The sequence below is a fragment of the Vitis vinifera genome, chromosome 13 (assembly GCF_030704535.1).
Source record: "Vitis vinifera cultivar Pinot Noir 40024 chromosome 13, ASM3070453v1".
Classification (NCBI taxonomy): Eukaryota; Viridiplantae; Streptophyta; class Magnoliopsida; order Vitales; family Vitaceae; genus Vitis; species Vitis vinifera.
The window spans coordinates 25,671,831-25,687,906 of record NC_081817.1 but is presented as its reverse complement, the minus strand read 5'-3'; the positions used below and the strand labels follow the sequence as shown (position 1 = coordinate 25,687,906).

At 30.6% G+C, this 16,076-nt stretch overlaps 3 protein-coding genes across 4 annotated transcripts; 2 read left to right on the top strand and 1 right to left on the bottom strand.

Annotated features, from left to right (window-relative positions):
• The first annotated feature begins 546 nt into the window (after positions 1-546).
• On the top strand, positions 547-3,156 carry LOC100251602 (GDSL esterase/lipase 7). The gene is made up of 5 exons (XM_002265120.5): positions 547-836; positions 932-1,068; positions 1,150-1,398; positions 2,443-2,695; positions 2,791-3,156. Exons 1-5 carry the CDS (start codon positions 599-601, stop codon positions 3,105-3,107), a joined length of 1,194 nt encoding a protein of 397 aa, XP_002265156.1. The 5' UTR covers positions 547-598; the 3' UTR covers positions 3,108-3,156.
• Positions 3,157-3,276: 120 nt separating this feature from the next.
• LOC100253408 (annexin D4-like) lies at positions 3,277-6,303 on the bottom strand. Its single transcript, XM_002264964.4, has 6 exons — positions 6,210-6,303; positions 5,446-5,618; positions 4,635-4,853; positions 3,911-4,135; positions 3,755-3,826; positions 3,277-3,656 (listed from the first exon to the last, which is right to left on the bottom strand). The coding sequence occupies exons 1-6, from the start codon at positions 6,253-6,255 to the stop codon at positions 3,447-3,449; spliced, it is 945 nt and encodes a 314-aa protein (XP_002265000.1). The 5' UTR covers positions 6,256-6,303; the 3' UTR covers positions 3,277-3,446.
• Positions 6,304-11,816: 5,513 nt separating this feature from the next.
• LOC100256917 (annexin D3) lies at positions 11,817-15,825 on the top strand. 2 transcript variants are annotated; one of them, XM_059741628.1, is made up of 6 exons: positions 11,817-12,110; positions 12,278-12,423; positions 13,463-13,690; positions 14,086-14,298; positions 14,382-14,471; positions 15,425-15,825. In XM_059741628.1, exons 1-6 carry the CDS (start codon positions 12,035-12,037, stop codon positions 15,659-15,661), a joined length of 990 nt encoding a protein of 329 aa, XP_059597611.1. In that variant the 5' UTR covers positions 11,817-12,034; the 3' UTR covers positions 15,662-15,825. The 2 variants fall into 2 exon arrangements, with proteins under 2 accessions (XP_059597611.1, XP_059597612.1); XM_059741629.1 differs by having other exon boundaries at positions 11,819-12,110; positions 15,458-15,825.
• Positions 15,826-16,076: the final 251 nt, after the last annotated feature.

The following is a 16,076-nucleotide window of genomic DNA, read 5'->3' as shown; positions in this document are numbered from 1 at the left end:
CCTTCATTTACATTTTCCCTCAAATTTTATAGGAACCAAATATAGCTTTAGATTATTTGTAGTCAAAATAAATGCATCGTGACACTCTTTAGCAATTTTGAACTTCAAATTATTAAATTTAGAATATAATTAAGAAAGCAAAAGAACAAAAATTTTGAAAGAAAACACCAAAAATAAAAATGAAAATAAAGAAAAAAATAAAGTCATTAAATTATTTTTATATGTCAATTAAAATTCATTTTATTTATTTTAACTTTTTATATAAAATCTGATAATATAAAATATTTAATTATATTTTATTTTCTTTCATATTTTTTATAATGAAATCAAATTCGAGTCCCAATCAAACATAATATAAACATTTTGAAAGTAAGATACATTCAACTCAACCACTTGTAGAAATAACAGATTCCATTATTGATAGTGAAAAAATGTTATAAAATCCAAAAATTCAGCATTGGTTGTGGGCTTGTGGTTCAAAATCTTTTGGTCTCAATGCTATTTTTAGAACACAAAAGACGATATAAAGAGACACCCTTCAACCTCCATCCTCACCAAGGTAATCTTCATCCTTCCTCTTTCTAATTTTCAGGGAAGGATGGAAGAAAATACCTTCGTGTCGTTGTTTCTTTCTCTTGTGCTTCTTCAGCTCTGTATAAAATCTCAATCTCAGCTTGTACCTGCCCTTCATATATTCGGAGACTCCGCGGTTGATGTCGGCAATAGTATTTACTTGAACACGTCCTTCCGAGCCGATTTTGCTCCCTACGGCATCGATTTCGTTGTTGGGCAAACTGGGCGATTCTCAAATGGTGTCTCGATCACCGATGTCTTAGGTAAAGATAAAGACGTAGCAGAAGTCGAGAACTCTTTTTTAATCTCAATAAGATTAGATTGAACATCTGAATGACAAATTCTTAAATATGTGCAGGTACGGCACTTGGGGTAGACCTTGCGTATCCCATTGTCAATGGCACCAACACGATTAATTTCCTCTATAACAAAAACCAAGCTTTCAATTATGCTTATGGAACAGCAGGCATTCTTCCCGAGACAGGAGAGGCAACGGTAAGAAAAATTACTCTGGCATGACATTGTTGTCATTAGGACAAAATAGGAATAATAATATGGACGTACATTTTCATGCAGGGAGAGACATTGAGCTTGGGGCAACAAGTTGGATTGTTCAAGCAGACAGTAGAGATCTACTTGCCTCAACAATTCAAGAGCTCACAAGAAATCTCACGGTACATTTCCAACTCCTTGTTCGTGGTCTTCACCGGCAGCAACGATTACATCCACAATTATCTTCAACCCAGTCAGTACAACAGCAGTCGCCAATACAATGACGAAAAATTCGCTGATCTCCTGGTAACAGAATATGGAAATCAGCTGTCGGTAAGCAATTCTATCCGCCACCTTCACCATGACTAATTAACAGACGTTTCTCCCATCCTCATTAAACCCAAATACTTTCTTTCAAACCTAAGGCTATGTTTGCTCCACCGAAAAGTTGAAGGAAAATGAAAATAAAGAAGAAAGATAAAATAATAAGAAAATACATACATTTTTAATTAATTTTAATTTTTTTAAATATTTTTTACAGTAAAATCACGAGAAAATCATTTTTTTAACCTTTTTTTTATAGTATTTTTTGAAACAAAACATAGTCTAATACTTTTTTCGATCTTTACTAACCCTAAGAGTATGTTTGGTTCTCCAAAAAATTGAGGGAAAATGGTAGGAAAAGAAAATAAAGAGGAAAAATTAAATAATATGAAAATGCATAAATTTCTAATTAATTTTAATTATAATTAATTTTTTTTGATATTTTTCATAATAAAATCAAATATGAGAAAATCATTTTCTTTTAACTTTTTTTTTTATAATACTTTCTAAAACAAAATATAGCCTAATACTTTCTCCGATTTTCACTAAACCCTAAGGCTCTATTTGGTTCTTCGAAAAATTAAGGGAGAATGGCAGGAAAAGAAAATAGGAAGGAAAGATTAAATAATATGACAATCCATAAATTTCTAATTAATTTTAATTATATTTGATTTTCTTTAATATTTTTCATAGTAAAATCAAACAATTTTCCTTTCACTTCTTTTTTTTTTTCTTTATAGTACTTTCCAAAACAAAACACAACCTAATACTTTCTTCGATCTTCACTAAACCCTAAGATTATGTTTGGTTCTTTGAAAAATTGAGGGAAAATGGTAGGAAAAGAAAATAGGGAGAAAAGATTAAATAATATGAATGCACAAGTTTTTAATTAATTTTAATTATATTTTATTTCCTTTTATATTTTTCATGGTAAAATCAAATATGAACAAATAATTTTTTTTAACATAATTTTTTTAGTTTATATTATTTTTTGAAACAAAACATAACCTAATACTTTCTCCAATCTTCACTAAACCCTAATACCGGCTTCAGGAATTACACACTTTGGGGGCAAGAAGAATGGTCGTGTTCGAGATTCCTCCGCTCGGCTGCTACCCCATTGTGCTTGAACGCATCAAATCCAACACCAGATGCGTGGAAAACGTTAATAACATGGTAACCATTTTCAATGACAAGCTGGGAGCTAAGGTGAAAGAGCTGAGCTCCACATTGAAAGATACAACTATTATTCTTGCCAAAACCTATGAACTTGTCTACGATATGATCAACAATTCTTCCACCTACGGTAATACATCCATCTCTATATCCTTCTTTTGCTTTCTATAGTGAAAAATTCCCACAAACAGTCAGTAATGGGATGGTGTTTTTGTTATGAAAAAGGGTTGGAGGAGGCAGCAAAGCCATGCTGTGTAGTTGGGAAAGATGGAAGTGGGCTGTGTGTTCCCGAGAAGACTCCATGTGAGAAGAGAAACACAACTTTGTTTTGGGATCAAGCCCACATCAGTGAAGCAGCGAATACGATTATTGCTGTCAAAGCTTTCAATGGTTCGGGCCTCAGCACGCCAGCAAACATTGTTGATGCTATTAAGTCTGCTAAATCTACTCCTACTGCACACAATGGGACTGGCCCAAACTCTGTGTCATATTTGAACATCTTGCTAGTTTTGGCCTTCTTTGTTGTATTATCATATTTGTAACAAGTTCATGGTTCTGGCAATAAATAAACATTCCATTGGAGTCTCCTAATTAAATTGCTCTTTGCAACCTAAGTTTGAAATTCATATCAAACATAGTTGTATCGTGGCTATATCTTCGGTTTGAATTTCGTATTTTTGCTTAGGAAAATCCTTAACTTAGATACTGGCATATAGCAACAGAATCATTGATTTCATAATGTTCTTTATGGTAACACAACACTCAATACACAAGTACAAGAACACAAGAGATGATGAAAAAGAAAAACCCCCACAAAAAAAAAGGACAAGAAAAGGATTCATCAAAACCAACTTTGGGTCACTTAATTATTTCCTTACTTTTCACTCTCCTCTTGCAATCAAAGTAAGCAAGAAATCCTTATAGTTCCCATTGACTGCATCTTCAATCTTCTTTGACAGTGAAACTCCATACTTCTTTTGGTACTCTTCTTTGATTTCCTTCATATCATCATCAGCTCGAGTCACAATTACTCGAGTAAGAGCTTCTTTAGCATGCTCATCAGCGTCATTTTGAAAGGCCGCACCCAAAACCTGAGAAAAATCGATATAGGGACAAGTAAATAAACAAAGGAAGTCATCTAAGAGCTTGGAGGTATATCTTTGTAACCCCATTAAGCAGTTCATCTTACCTTAGAGAAGTAGGTTTGGGGAGTACATAGGCATTGCATGGTCTCATCCAAGCTTAACTCATCATCAAGATCCTAAAGAAAACCTTGGTTCGTTAAACTTAGGAAGTAAAGGTATGACTTCATTCTATTGTTTGTTATTCCATTTTGATCTCATACCTCATCAATGTTCTTGCCATTGATCTCTTTGTAGTGTTTGAATATGGCCTTGAGATGGGGCTTGCTCCTTGTTGTTAGTATCCTCACTACCTCTTCATCTTCAATGGGATTCTTTTTATCAGCATTTTTTATGGCAGCAAAAAGTGTTTTGGCCTCGGATTTTGCAATCTCTTCGTTAACCTTTGGCCCTTCATATCGATATGAGCTCACCAATCCTACCAAGAGCTGTTCAATGCACAAGACAATCTTTGTTAGACGCTATTTCTTGCTTATAACATGGAATTAAGGAATTGATTAGTTTTAATTTGTGACATCCTACATTATCTAAGAGAGAAGTTCTTGACACTTGCAAGATTGACTCAATCAATTTATGTAGATGCATTTATTTGCCCAGAAGGTTAACAACTCAAAGCAAATAATATCTTCATACAGAATGAAAATGATGTCTCATATAGAATGGCAACGGGACGGGTTTGGGACTGGTCGCCCCCATCCTAATCCCGCCCCATTGGATTTCTATGCTGGGTCTTTGAATGGGCTTTGTACTGCAATAGGTTCTTGAGCCCGTAAGTGTTAGGCTTGACCAAACGTTTAAAACTATGATGTCCCAACTCCAAACAGGTAAATTAGGTTGGGCCTAACGTTATGACCCATAAGATGATTGGCAATGCAATTTTGTGGCCCAACCCATCATGATTTTAGTAAAAAGGAAAAAAATGCTGACCTTACGACAAGAGTCGTTGATATGGTAGGCAACATCTTCCTCAATGGAGTGATCAAAGAGGGAGTGGTAGGCCCGACGAGCACCTAATAATTGTTCAGATGATCTGGTGCTTGCGACCTCTATGATAACAGCATAGGCCTGCGGGCCCTTCACCAATGCTTCCTTCATCAAGCGAGCATCTCTTTCCCAAGGATGCATGGTCCATAGCACCACCGCATTCTGATCATCATATATTTCACTCTCAACAATCATTAGATATCATATTAAATTTTAAATTTCAACCCCTTAATATGTATGATTAAATCTCAATTATTAAATAAAAATATAAAGAAATAAAATTATTTGTGGATCCTATCATAGTAGGAAAGGTATAAAAAAATGAATTATTTATGACCCGTATCATATTCCCGAAAGATACTTTTAATATGTATTAAAATATTATTATCAATTAGATGACGTCTCGTACATATTTTTAGGTCACATAGATTTATATCTAAGTTTCATTTATTTATATTTTTTATATTTTGATCTCATTTTTTATATCATTATTTCGATAGAAAAAAAATTGAGGCTATCGACTCAGATAATATGAAAAAAAATTAAGATAAAACCTAATAATAAAAAAAAACCCATGTAAAAGCTATTAATCTTTATAATGATTTTTGCATATAAATCTACTAATTTTCATATTTACCATACTAAAAAAAATCTAAGAAAATAAACATTATTTGGAATAATTCAATATTCCACTTTTGTAAATACCAATAAATGTACAAAATTTAGAAGAAGAAGAAAGAAAGGACAACTATACCTTAAGACGTAGGAATTCATGCTTTAAAAAAGCAACATGGCGATCATCCCACTTCTCAAAAAGGCGATCATCTTGTGTGAAAAATTGAGGACACCCCTTTCTATATGATTTTCTATCATCTTGGTGCCATTTTCCCAATATTGATATCATTGATTTCTCATCCACTCCAAATCCTATAAAATAATAATAATTAAATACAATTTTATATTTAAAGAAACTTTAAAAAAATAAAAAATAAAATTTGAGAGAGAAAACTTATATAATTATATAAATTATTAACTGGCAAAAAACTTTAAAAAGAAATAATATTTTCAGCATGATGATATTAAAAGGAATGGAGATGAGAAAATAGCTGGGAAATTAGGGAAGGAAGAGGGTTTTGAAGGGAGGATTTTTTTATAAAAAAAAAAAAAAAGAAAAGAAGAAGAAGAAGAAGAAATATATTGAATTGTGGAAATTATTAATTGAAATAATTTTTTTAAAAAATATTATTTGTAAAATGGTGAGATTAAAAGAAGTGAAAATGATAGAAAAGAAAATGCAGGAAAATGGGGAAGAAAAAGGGACTTTTTTTTTCTTTTTCTTTTTTTTAACAAAAACAGCTACATTAATTTTTTGTGGAGTATATTAACCAAAAAAAGGTGAAATAATAAAAATTTGGGAAAAATCAAATTGAGCTGAACAAAGAATTACTAATTATAAAAATTCAGAAAATAAAATAATAAAAAAATTATTAGAAAAAATAAAAAGTGAAGAGATAGAACCTGAAAAAGACTTTGTGAGAGCTTGGAACTCATGAGAGAGAGCCATGATTTTTCTGTTCTGTGCTGAAGAGAGAGATGAGAAGGACAGGCCTTCTCTGATGTTCAATATTTATATGAATCCATGGGGATGTGTTTGTCATTTAAAAAGTCAAGGGGGTATTTTTGGCAATTTAAATAGGTATAATCAGTTAAAATGACACTTTCACCCTTTTGGATATTAATATGATTTCCTTTCCACAAAGATTTTAAAAATATAAAATGTAACATCCACATCAATAATTATAAATAATTAAAATAAATAATGCTACCTTCATTGTTAAAGAATAAAACATTTCAATATAAATGTAAATGTGTCGAGTAAAGGTACATAACATCAAAAATAAATTAATAAAACCTACCGATCTGAGGTTGGTCACGTTCATTTCTTTGTATTTAAACATACATTAGATTATACGTTTTTTCTAATAGTAATTACTTTTAAAAGAATTGGTAGATTTTCTAAAACCATTTAAGAAATAAGACTTATCTTAATAATGTTATATTTTAGTTTTAAAATATTATCTCAATCATAATAGATAATTAAAATGGGATTTCTTCTTAGATTTTTTTACACTATTTTCGGGTTTTTGGAAAATTTAAGAGAAAATGTAAGAAAAATAAAAGACAATTAAAAATATGTTTAAAAGTATTTTTTTGTATTATTTTAAATTTATTTAATTTATTTTAGCTTTTTGTATGAAACTTAAATATTTAAAAAAACTATAAATTTTTAACCAACAACTAATTATTAGTTACATGAAAAAATATGTATTATTTTTATAAATAAAAACTTTTATTGTAAATTTTGTATTTTGATTAAACATATGAATAATTAATATTGATTATTTCTAAATTCATTAATGTAACTTTAATTATTATTATTACTAGGGCAAGATAATTCAAGAAATAATTATAAGGGAGTTATAAATAATGAAAAATAATAAAATAAGTCAATTAAAATAAATTAACGTTTTTATTAATAATAAATTTTCATATTAATAAAATTGAGTAGAGTTCAGTTAGTGGTGATTTTAAAAAACGTTTTTAATATTTTTAATACTAAATTTTTTTTTTTTATTTTTCATATATTACCAAACGCAGTACATTAATTAACAAATAAGTTAAAGGAAAGATGGTTTAAAGGCCAAATTTATTTATGAGTAGTTATTATACCATTTATTTCAAAGAAGTCCATACATCTTAGCTTATTTGCATCAATTCCCCTCTTTTATCTTATTTTATGCTCATTCCCTCACTTGTGTTTTTCATCCATATGCCCCACATGACAAAGCAATATAAAATCTTATCCAATTCGAAGATTGAATTTACCAAAATGCCCATATGACAATCAAAGAGAAAAGATAGGAGGAATATGACATAATTTTATTCTCACGCGCGTGAAAAATGTGATGCCTATAATATATGATTGAATTAGACATCATGAAGGGCTCTAGCCAGCTCTAATATTTAATTTGGACCAACTATATGAAAAAAAAAAAAAAAAAATTCACACCAAGAGATCTTGCTCCTTGTGATTTGGATTAGTTGAAACCCATCTATGATTTCAGATTATTAAATAAGTTTAAAATTGATAATATATATATAATATTCGATAATTATTTTTCACAGGATACATGTTATTGTAATATATCGATGGAGTGTTTATAATCGTAGTCAATACAAATTTAATAATAATGTTCACCGATATTACTTTCTTAGGAAGATGATGAGAATATATTTAGAGAAATCAATGACTCGTCTCAAACCCTTCTCATTCACATTATAGCATGTGTATAAATATAATTTATTTAATACAATTCATAAGAGGGAACCCTTTTTTTTTTCCACCTAACTTACTTCCTTGGGAAGATGATGATAATATATTTGGAGAAATTATTGACTCTCATTCAAATCCTACTTGTTCACATTATAGCTTATACATAAAAAATTTATTTATTTATTTAATACAAATTATAAGAGGGAATCCAATTTTTTTTTCACCAACCTTACTTCCTCTAGAAGATGATGAAAATATATTTAGAGAAATTAGTGGCTTATTTCAAATCCTTCTCGTCCACATTATATCGCATATATAAAATTTAAATTATTTATTTATAAATTATATTTATTTAATACAATTCATAAGAGGGAGTCCATTTTTTTTCACCTACCTTACTTAGGAAGATGATGAGAATATATTTAAAGAAATTAATAACTCATCTCAAGGCCTTTTCATTTACATTATAACACATTTAGTAAAAATATCGATAATTTGTTCCTAATGTGTTCCAAAAATCTTATTATTAAGAAAAAACATATATTAACCTTACATTATATTGGAAAATCATGAGAATATATTTATATTATAGTGATAAAACGAAAATAAAAATGGCTTGTCTCAAATCCTTAGAGACAAACATGACACATCTCAAATTTGTCTCATCATATTATAACACATTTAGTATTTAACAAAATAATAATAATTACCGAATCACAATACATCAAATTTCAATTTTGATGAAGTATGCTTGATTCTATCTTTTAAATGAACATATTTCAACTTTTAAGACACATTTTTATTATCTAACATCACATAAATTTAATAAAAATAAATTTAAATAAATCCATTTCCTATTCATGTGGCATGACTTAGAACATGCACGACACACTATGCCCTATCAATTATATTTTAGTTTGGGCTTTTATAAGGTATCAAGCTCGTGTAACATGTTTCACATTATTTGATGTATTTAAATTAAGGGAAAACATTAAGGTAGATGCTGATAATAATGAATATTTTGGATAAAGAGTAGGTGTCGTCAACTCTTGACTTCAATATTCTTTACCCTTGATTAGACAACATTATAATAAAATGTTTGAATACTTTTCTTCCTTTTTCATGATGAGTTAGAATATCATTCCAAATAAAAAATAAAATTGCTATAAGTTATTTTTCATATTGAAAACATAAATGTTGTATTCATATGTATTTATGATAAATGATAAATTTTCCTTATGAAATAAATCATAACATCTAATATCTCTTATGTTAATGAAGGCTCTGATACCATAAACTCTATTAGTGAAAATTATAATATCATGTATTAATGTAATAATAATAAAAATAAAAAAGAATTTGCATAAAATAATAAAAATACTAATTATGGGCAAATTGGAGGTTGGTTGTGTCCATCGACTCTCCTTATATTTGAATGTCGTGGACTCTCACATGAATACACTATAAAGTTAAAATATGTCTCTTTTCTGACAGTAATTGTTTTAAAAGAATTGATAGTATTTGAGGTCCCACAGTAGTATTAGAGTTAAGATCAAAAGTTTGAATTCCAATGTGTCGTTTAGGGGGGAAATTATTGACAGATCAGAGGTTGGTGCATCCATCAACTCCCCCTTGAAGTCCTAATATTAGATGTGTTTTTAAGTTTCACATATTATTATGAAATATTACAGATTTTATGACAAATATATCATTCTTTTCAATATGCTTATTATAGTTTATATTATCATTTTCTAAGTTATTTATTTTATATATTTATGAATTTTGATTGATTGTTATTTGAATGATAATTTTTTATGAGAGATTTCTTGATATTTTTGTAAAATCCAACCACCAATATTTTATTTATTTTTTGATCTTTTAATCCTTCTTTCAAAATTCAAGAATTATAACTTTTTTTTTTGTATTTTTTTCCCTAAATGTAGGTACAACCACATCAAATATTTTTGAGTGTTTTCTTGGTACAAAATTCTTCCCCACCACAAAATGGGGTGCAAGGTGACTTGAGAGGTTGGCAAGGTGGAACCAAGTGTTGGGTCAATTATTAGTATTAGAGATGAGTCCAACTAATATGTGCCAAACAAAATCAATAAATGTTCTTTAAAGTAGGGGAAGAAATTGTAGTTTTCTTCATATCTATAAACAAAGACATGCCTTGTGGGGTATACCCTTAATTATTTCAATATATCTTCATATGGTACCATGCTCCATTATTAATGGGATCAGTCCAAGCTAGTAGTTGAATTTACAGCTCATGTCTTTATATCCTTAATTATTATTATTATTATTATTATTTTTCTTGATGTGAATCATGTGATTCTTCCTTCGGAGAAGATATATACAAACATGACCAGCCACATGATGAGAGCCTGGTTCAGATTCATGACTTTTTTTTTTTATTTTTTACCCATCTTTTTGGGGACTTTTGTGTTTCACATGTTGGTTGGAAGGGCCTGAGGGGGGTCTGCAGTCTGAAAAGGCATCTTTGTGTCCTATCACCTTATCCTACTATTATGACAACTTTGAAACAAAAAAAAAAAAAAAAAAATCAACAGTGGGTGTATTAAAAAAAAATCTCTCTGGCATAAAGAAGTGTTTTTCAGAATTTTCCTAATCATTAAAAACAGTTTTTGAAAAATATTTATTTTGGAAAACAATTTTTAAGAAAATTTTGTAAAATAAAGTTTGTTTTGTTTTTAATATATTTTAAAAATATTTTTATATGTAATTCTTTATTTTTAATCGATCTTGATATTTACATAATTATTTTTTAAAATAATTTTTATAAAATAATTAAAATAACTAAAAGATATTATCTGAATTTTTTATATTCTTAAAAATAAAAAATTATTTTCTATTTTCTTATTGTTAAACATGTTTTCTGTTTTTTTTTTTTCTCCGAAAAACATAAAACTGTTTTAAAAAACAGTTATCAAATAATGCTTCAAATTTTTTTTCTTACATTAAAATTAATAAAATGAGAAGTTTCAAAGTTTTGACATGATACATAGCATTTCCCATACCATTAATTAAACTATTTATTAACAATTAATTTTAGAAAACAAAAAGAAATTTGTTCTAAAACATTGAGCATTGAATATAACTTCATAAGTACTTAAACCCTAAAAATGTAAATGTCTTGAGATGGCTTATGAAATTACCTTTTATTAAGCTTTTTTACTTATTAATGATATACTAAATTTGTTCTAAATCTGAATAAAAATCACTAAAAAAATATCTTCAAAGTTTGGATAAAATAATTTTTTTATTTTTTATTTTTGTTGAGACAAGATTTTTTAAAATAAGACTTAATTTAAATCATGAATAATATTGAAACATCTCAAGCCTGAACTTTGGAGAAAAAAACAAATATGACTTAAACATGGTCAAATAACTTAGTCGAAGAGTATATTTTGATAATGATTTTAGAAAGTATTTTTCGTCTTTTTAATATTTAAAATTTTTTATATTTTAAATATTAAAAAAGACTAAAAACATTTTTTAAAATTACGAAACAAACTCTAAAAATCATAACCTCAAGAGTCCACATTAATATGTGGTTTTAAAAGATGAAATTATTATATTAAACAAATTAAGAGAAAGTACCGGGGAAGGCTAATGACATTTAAGAAACCAACTTGGTGCCAAATAATATTACAGAAAGTATGGGGGCAGATTTTATAATATCTACAACTTGTTGAAAAATAACCAAAAAATAAATAAATGAAGTACTTGGAAGGAATTGAAATCTAGAGCAGGGGCATTTTGGTCCAAATTGAGAGAGGTTGGATTACAATTTCTCAATCCCCCATGCATGGGGAGGAAAAACAGCAGCCAGCAAATAGCACTCCATCATACAGCAGTTGACAAATTTTTTTTTTTTATTTTTTTTTTTATGCTTATTTTTTGAAGATTTAAACATAGATTTCCTTTAAATTGAATCTCAGTTTTACTGGGTATCGTTTGTTTCCTGAGAAAATTCTGAGAGAAAATGAGCACACTCAGAGTACCAGATGCTGTGCCTCCTCCAGCCCAAGACTGTGAAAAGCTCCAAAAAGCCTTCCAAGGTCTCCTCTCTCTCCTTCTCTCTCATTTCTTTCTGGGTTTTTCCTTCGTCTGATTCTTGAAGGTGATTGAGATTGAATCATTACTACATTAAATATTTATTTTTGGTTTTATCAGAATATTTGTGTGAATTCTGTTGATGATTTTTGGGTTATTTTGGTGGGTGTAGGGTGGGGAACAGACGAGAAGGCAATAATATGGGTATTGGGACACAGAAATGCAAGCCAAAGGAGGATTATCAGAGACACCTATCAACATCTTTACAATGAATCCCTCATTGATCGCCTCCAGTCTGAGCTCTCTGGTGATTTCAGGGTATTCTTCTCTTTGCTCTTCTCTGTTTACAATCCCTCATTATTATTTTTTTCTAATTTAATAAATCAACTCTCGAATTTAAGGAATTTCCCCAAAATATTAGAATAATCCCATTGTTATTATTGCTGCTGCTTTACTAATTTTGTTCATCCCTTGCTGTTTTTGGATCATTGAAAATTAAATTAGGCTTTTTTTTTTTGAAATTTCTTTGTTTTCTTTTTATGAATTTGTGGGTTGAGAATAGGAAGATGTGTTATGTATATGAGCAAGAAAATATTTTTTATTTGTGTATTAGTTGTATGGATTATTGAGTGTTTGGTTGGGGAGAAACTTTTTGATGTATTTTTTTTTCATAGTACGAGAAGTTCCATGGCTTTTCTGCGAAGCATTCCGGATCCAACAGTAATAAAATTGAAAAAAATGATATGAAACAGAGTTTATTGTAGCCAATTTTGTGTTAAAATGCAATTTTACTTACCATTTTTGGGTTTATTTCTAATTTTCATGGCTACTGATGCAGTCCTATTAACTTTGCTGGTTCCCCATGGAAAGTAACGAATTTGATATCGAAAATTAAATTTGGATTGAGGGATGAATCTGTACTTGGGTTGAATTTTTGCGGAACTGTATTAGTTGTATGGACTATTGAGTGTTTGGTTGGGGAGAAACTTTTTGATGTATTTTTTTTTCATAGTACGAGAAGTTCCATGGCTTTTCTGCAAAGCATTCCGGATCCAACAGTAATAAAATTGAAAAAAAAATGATATGAAACAGAGTTTATTGTAGCCAATTTTGTGTTAAAATGCAATTTTACATATCATTTTTGGGTTTATTTCTAATTTTCATGGCTACTGATGCAGTCCTATTAACTTTGCTGGTTCCCCATAGAAAGTAACGAATTTGATATCGAAAATTAAATTTGGATTGAGGGATGGATCTGTACTTGGGTTGAATTTTTGCGGAACTTTGAATTGAAGTTCTGATGATACTGTGACGGAAATTTAAATCTGCAGCGATTTACCCTTTTGATATGTGACAGAATGCGGTGGTCCTGTGGACATATGACCCTCCAGAAAGGGATGCAAGACTGGCAAAGGAAGCCTTGAAAGCGAGGAAGAAGGGCATCAATCACCTGCAAGTGATAGTTGAGATAGCATGTGCATCATCTCCTCATCATTTGATGTCAGTTAGGCAGGCCTACTGTTCTCTCTTTGAGAGCTCACTTGAAGAAGACATCACAGCTAATGTCTCCTTGCCGCTCAAGAAGGTAAAAAAACTTGTTCAAAATGTAAGGTACCAATTTCGGGTAATGTCTAGTCAATGAACCATAATCTGCCTATGATGGTGAATGATATAGTTCTAACACTGAAATGAGTTCACTCAGCTCAGTGTCGTGTAATTTGCATTCAAGAAAAGGTTTGAAAGGTGAATGTGAAAGATTAGGACCTCCAGAGGTAGTGGTCTTCTTCAGTTCTCTATTGGTAAACTGGTAACCATTCCCATCGAGGCATGAACCCTGAGGATGACCCCTTGAGCTGTCAAATTGAAAAACTTGCTAACATGCCAAATTGTTAAAAGCTTTCAACCCAGTAAAACTTACTTCATTTATAATCTTGGGAATTCTAAAACATGTAAATTACTAAAAGTGTCCGTTCTTCACAGCTGCTAGTGGGGTTGGTGAGCTCCTACAGGTATGATAAGGAAATGGTGGACTTAAATGTTGCAAAGTTGGAGGCAGCTAAGCTTCATGAAGCCATCAAGAAGAAGCAATTAGATCATGATGATGTTGTGTGGATACTCAGCACCAGGAATGTCTTTCAACTACAAGCAACATTTGAGTTCTATAAGCAAAACTATGGAAATTCCATTGACCAGGTTTGGCCTCTACAGAGATTTAATCGATTGCAGTACTCTGGTTTATTTTTTCTGGGCATTCATTGAGATGATCATGTTGACAGGATATTAAAAGTTTCGGCATTGGTGATTTGGCATCTTTATTGAGAGTGATAATTTGGTGCATTGACTCCCCAGAGAAACACTTTGCTGAGGTGATTGCAAACACTGGATTTCTAAATTTTATGAGAATTCTATTGTTTCTCATTTTTGACTTCATATAAATTGGATGCAACTGCCCAAAGAAGGCCTTTTTATTAACTTCTAGAAGAAAAGCGATAGTGGAGCTTTTATATTTGGAGTCATTACCAAACTGTGCCAAAAGCTTTAATATTTTCTTTTTGTTACATTTTAATACCTTCTAACTCTTAAGTGTGATGGACCTTTAGAAGAATATACTGTGTCAGCTCTCTATGATAAAAGCCAAAAAGGCAATTTTGGAGGTTTGAGGAGGCATCTTGTTGAATTTGAGTGGACAAGGCTCTGCATTTTCATTTTCATTTTCATTTTCATATTGAAATGGACAAGCCAAAACCAACTTATAAAACAACATGTTGTAATTCATTTTGCAGCCATTAGAACTTTGTTCTTCCTTGAAGTAGCTTCTACGTATAATGCCTTTCAATGCATTTCAAGCAAGTAGAAAAATGGTCTTGATATACAAAGTGAACTGTTTGGATGACAGGGCAACTTAAGACAGCACTGCCCTGGCCCTGTTTAAACCCGGGTTTTTGAAATTAAATTCTGTCAAAACCTAGTTTTCATGTCAAGCAAAACCATTAATATGTGATCCAGGTAGGCGGTGTATTTCAGTTCAGTGTACTGTTTAGGATAGAAATATGAGTTTGCATAATAGTGCTTAGTCATGTAGCTTCAATTGAATCTCTCCATTTATCCTTGCAAAGGCCTTTTATATTTTTGTGAATGTTGGCTTCATTTCAGAATGAGTTCACAATTTAATTTCTTCAGAATTATTAAGCTATAGTATGCATATTCTCTAGATGTATGAAAGTTTGGTAGGCAAGTGACTTGTTACAAACCAGTCATTCTTTGTCTAAGCTGCTTCAAATATTACCTAAACTGTTCTCTCAGACAGTGACTCTTTCAGCTTGCTGTTTCTTGTTGCTTGAGAAATCACCAGGTCATCAGAGCTTCCATTGTTGGGCTTGGGACAGACGAAGATTCCTTAACCCGAGCCATTGTTACTCGAGCAGAAATTGACATGATGAAGATCAGAGGGGAGTATTTCAACACAAACAAGACCAGCCTGGACAATGCAGTTAGTGGTGATACCTCGGGAGACTACAAGGACTTCTTGATGACCTTGCTTGGAGCAAGAATATGATTGTACTCTCTTCAGTCTAAGCCCCTGATTGAATTTCATCGTTGTTTTCGGAAAAAAATGCTTCTTAAGTATGTTTCTTTGCTTCCAGAGTTGATTGTTTGTAAATAAAAGTTTGATCATTGATTTGTCTTTCAAAGAAAAAATGGGAAATACTTTCCGAATAAGTATGTTGGATGTCTATGCTCTGTTTGCTTTGGAACAAACGTAATGCACATGCCATCTATAGGAAAATTCGTTTAATCACAACAGACTACTTCCATGTCAACATAGCTTGGAGCAAGATATATTTTCCTTCCATATTCGACAGTTGATACTCTACTTTGATGTATTTCTGAGTTAGAGACTGCTTTGAAAATCGGCTTTTTTTCCCTTTGGACTATAGCAGCATATTGGAGATCCTATCATGAAGGCTTGG

Bases quoted from the DNA above. Each gene is read 5' to 3' on its own strand.
- LOC100256917 (XM_059741628.1), top strand. From the start codon at position 12,035: ATGAGCACACTCAGAGTACCAGATGCTGTGCCTCCTCCAGCCCAAGAC. The intron at 12,424-13,462 runs GTATTCTTCTCT...GATATGTGACAG, and splicing joins AGCTCTCTGGTGATTTCAGG to AATGCGGTGGTCCTGTGGAC. The intron at 14,472-15,424 runs GTGATTGCAAAC...TGACTCTTTCAG, and splicing joins CAGAGAAACACTTTGCTGAG to CTTGCTGTTTCTTGTTGCTT.
- LOC100253408 (XM_002264964.4), bottom strand. From the start codon at position 6,255: ATGGCTCTCTCTCATGAGTTCCAAGCTCTCACAAAGTCTTTTTCAG. The intron at 4,136-4,634 runs GTCAGCATTTTT...TGCATTGAACAG, and splicing joins TCAACGACTCTTGTCGTAAG to CTCTTGGTAGGATTGGTGAG. The intron at 3,657-3,754 runs GTAAGATGAACT...GATTTTTCTCAG, and splicing joins CCCAAACCTACTTCTCTAAG to GTTTTGGGTGCGGCCTTTCA.
- LOC100251602 (XM_002265120.5), top strand. From the start codon at position 599: ATGGAAGAAAATACCTTCGTGTCGTTGTTTCTTTCTCTTGTGCTTCTT. The intron at 837-931 runs GTAAAGATAAAG...AAATATGTGCAG, and splicing joins CTCGATCACCGATGTCTTAG to GTACGGCACTTGGGGTAGAC. The intron at 1,069-1,149 runs GTAAGAAAAATT...ATTTTCATGCAG, and splicing joins CCGAGACAGGAGAGGCAACG to GGAGAGACATTGAGCTTGGG.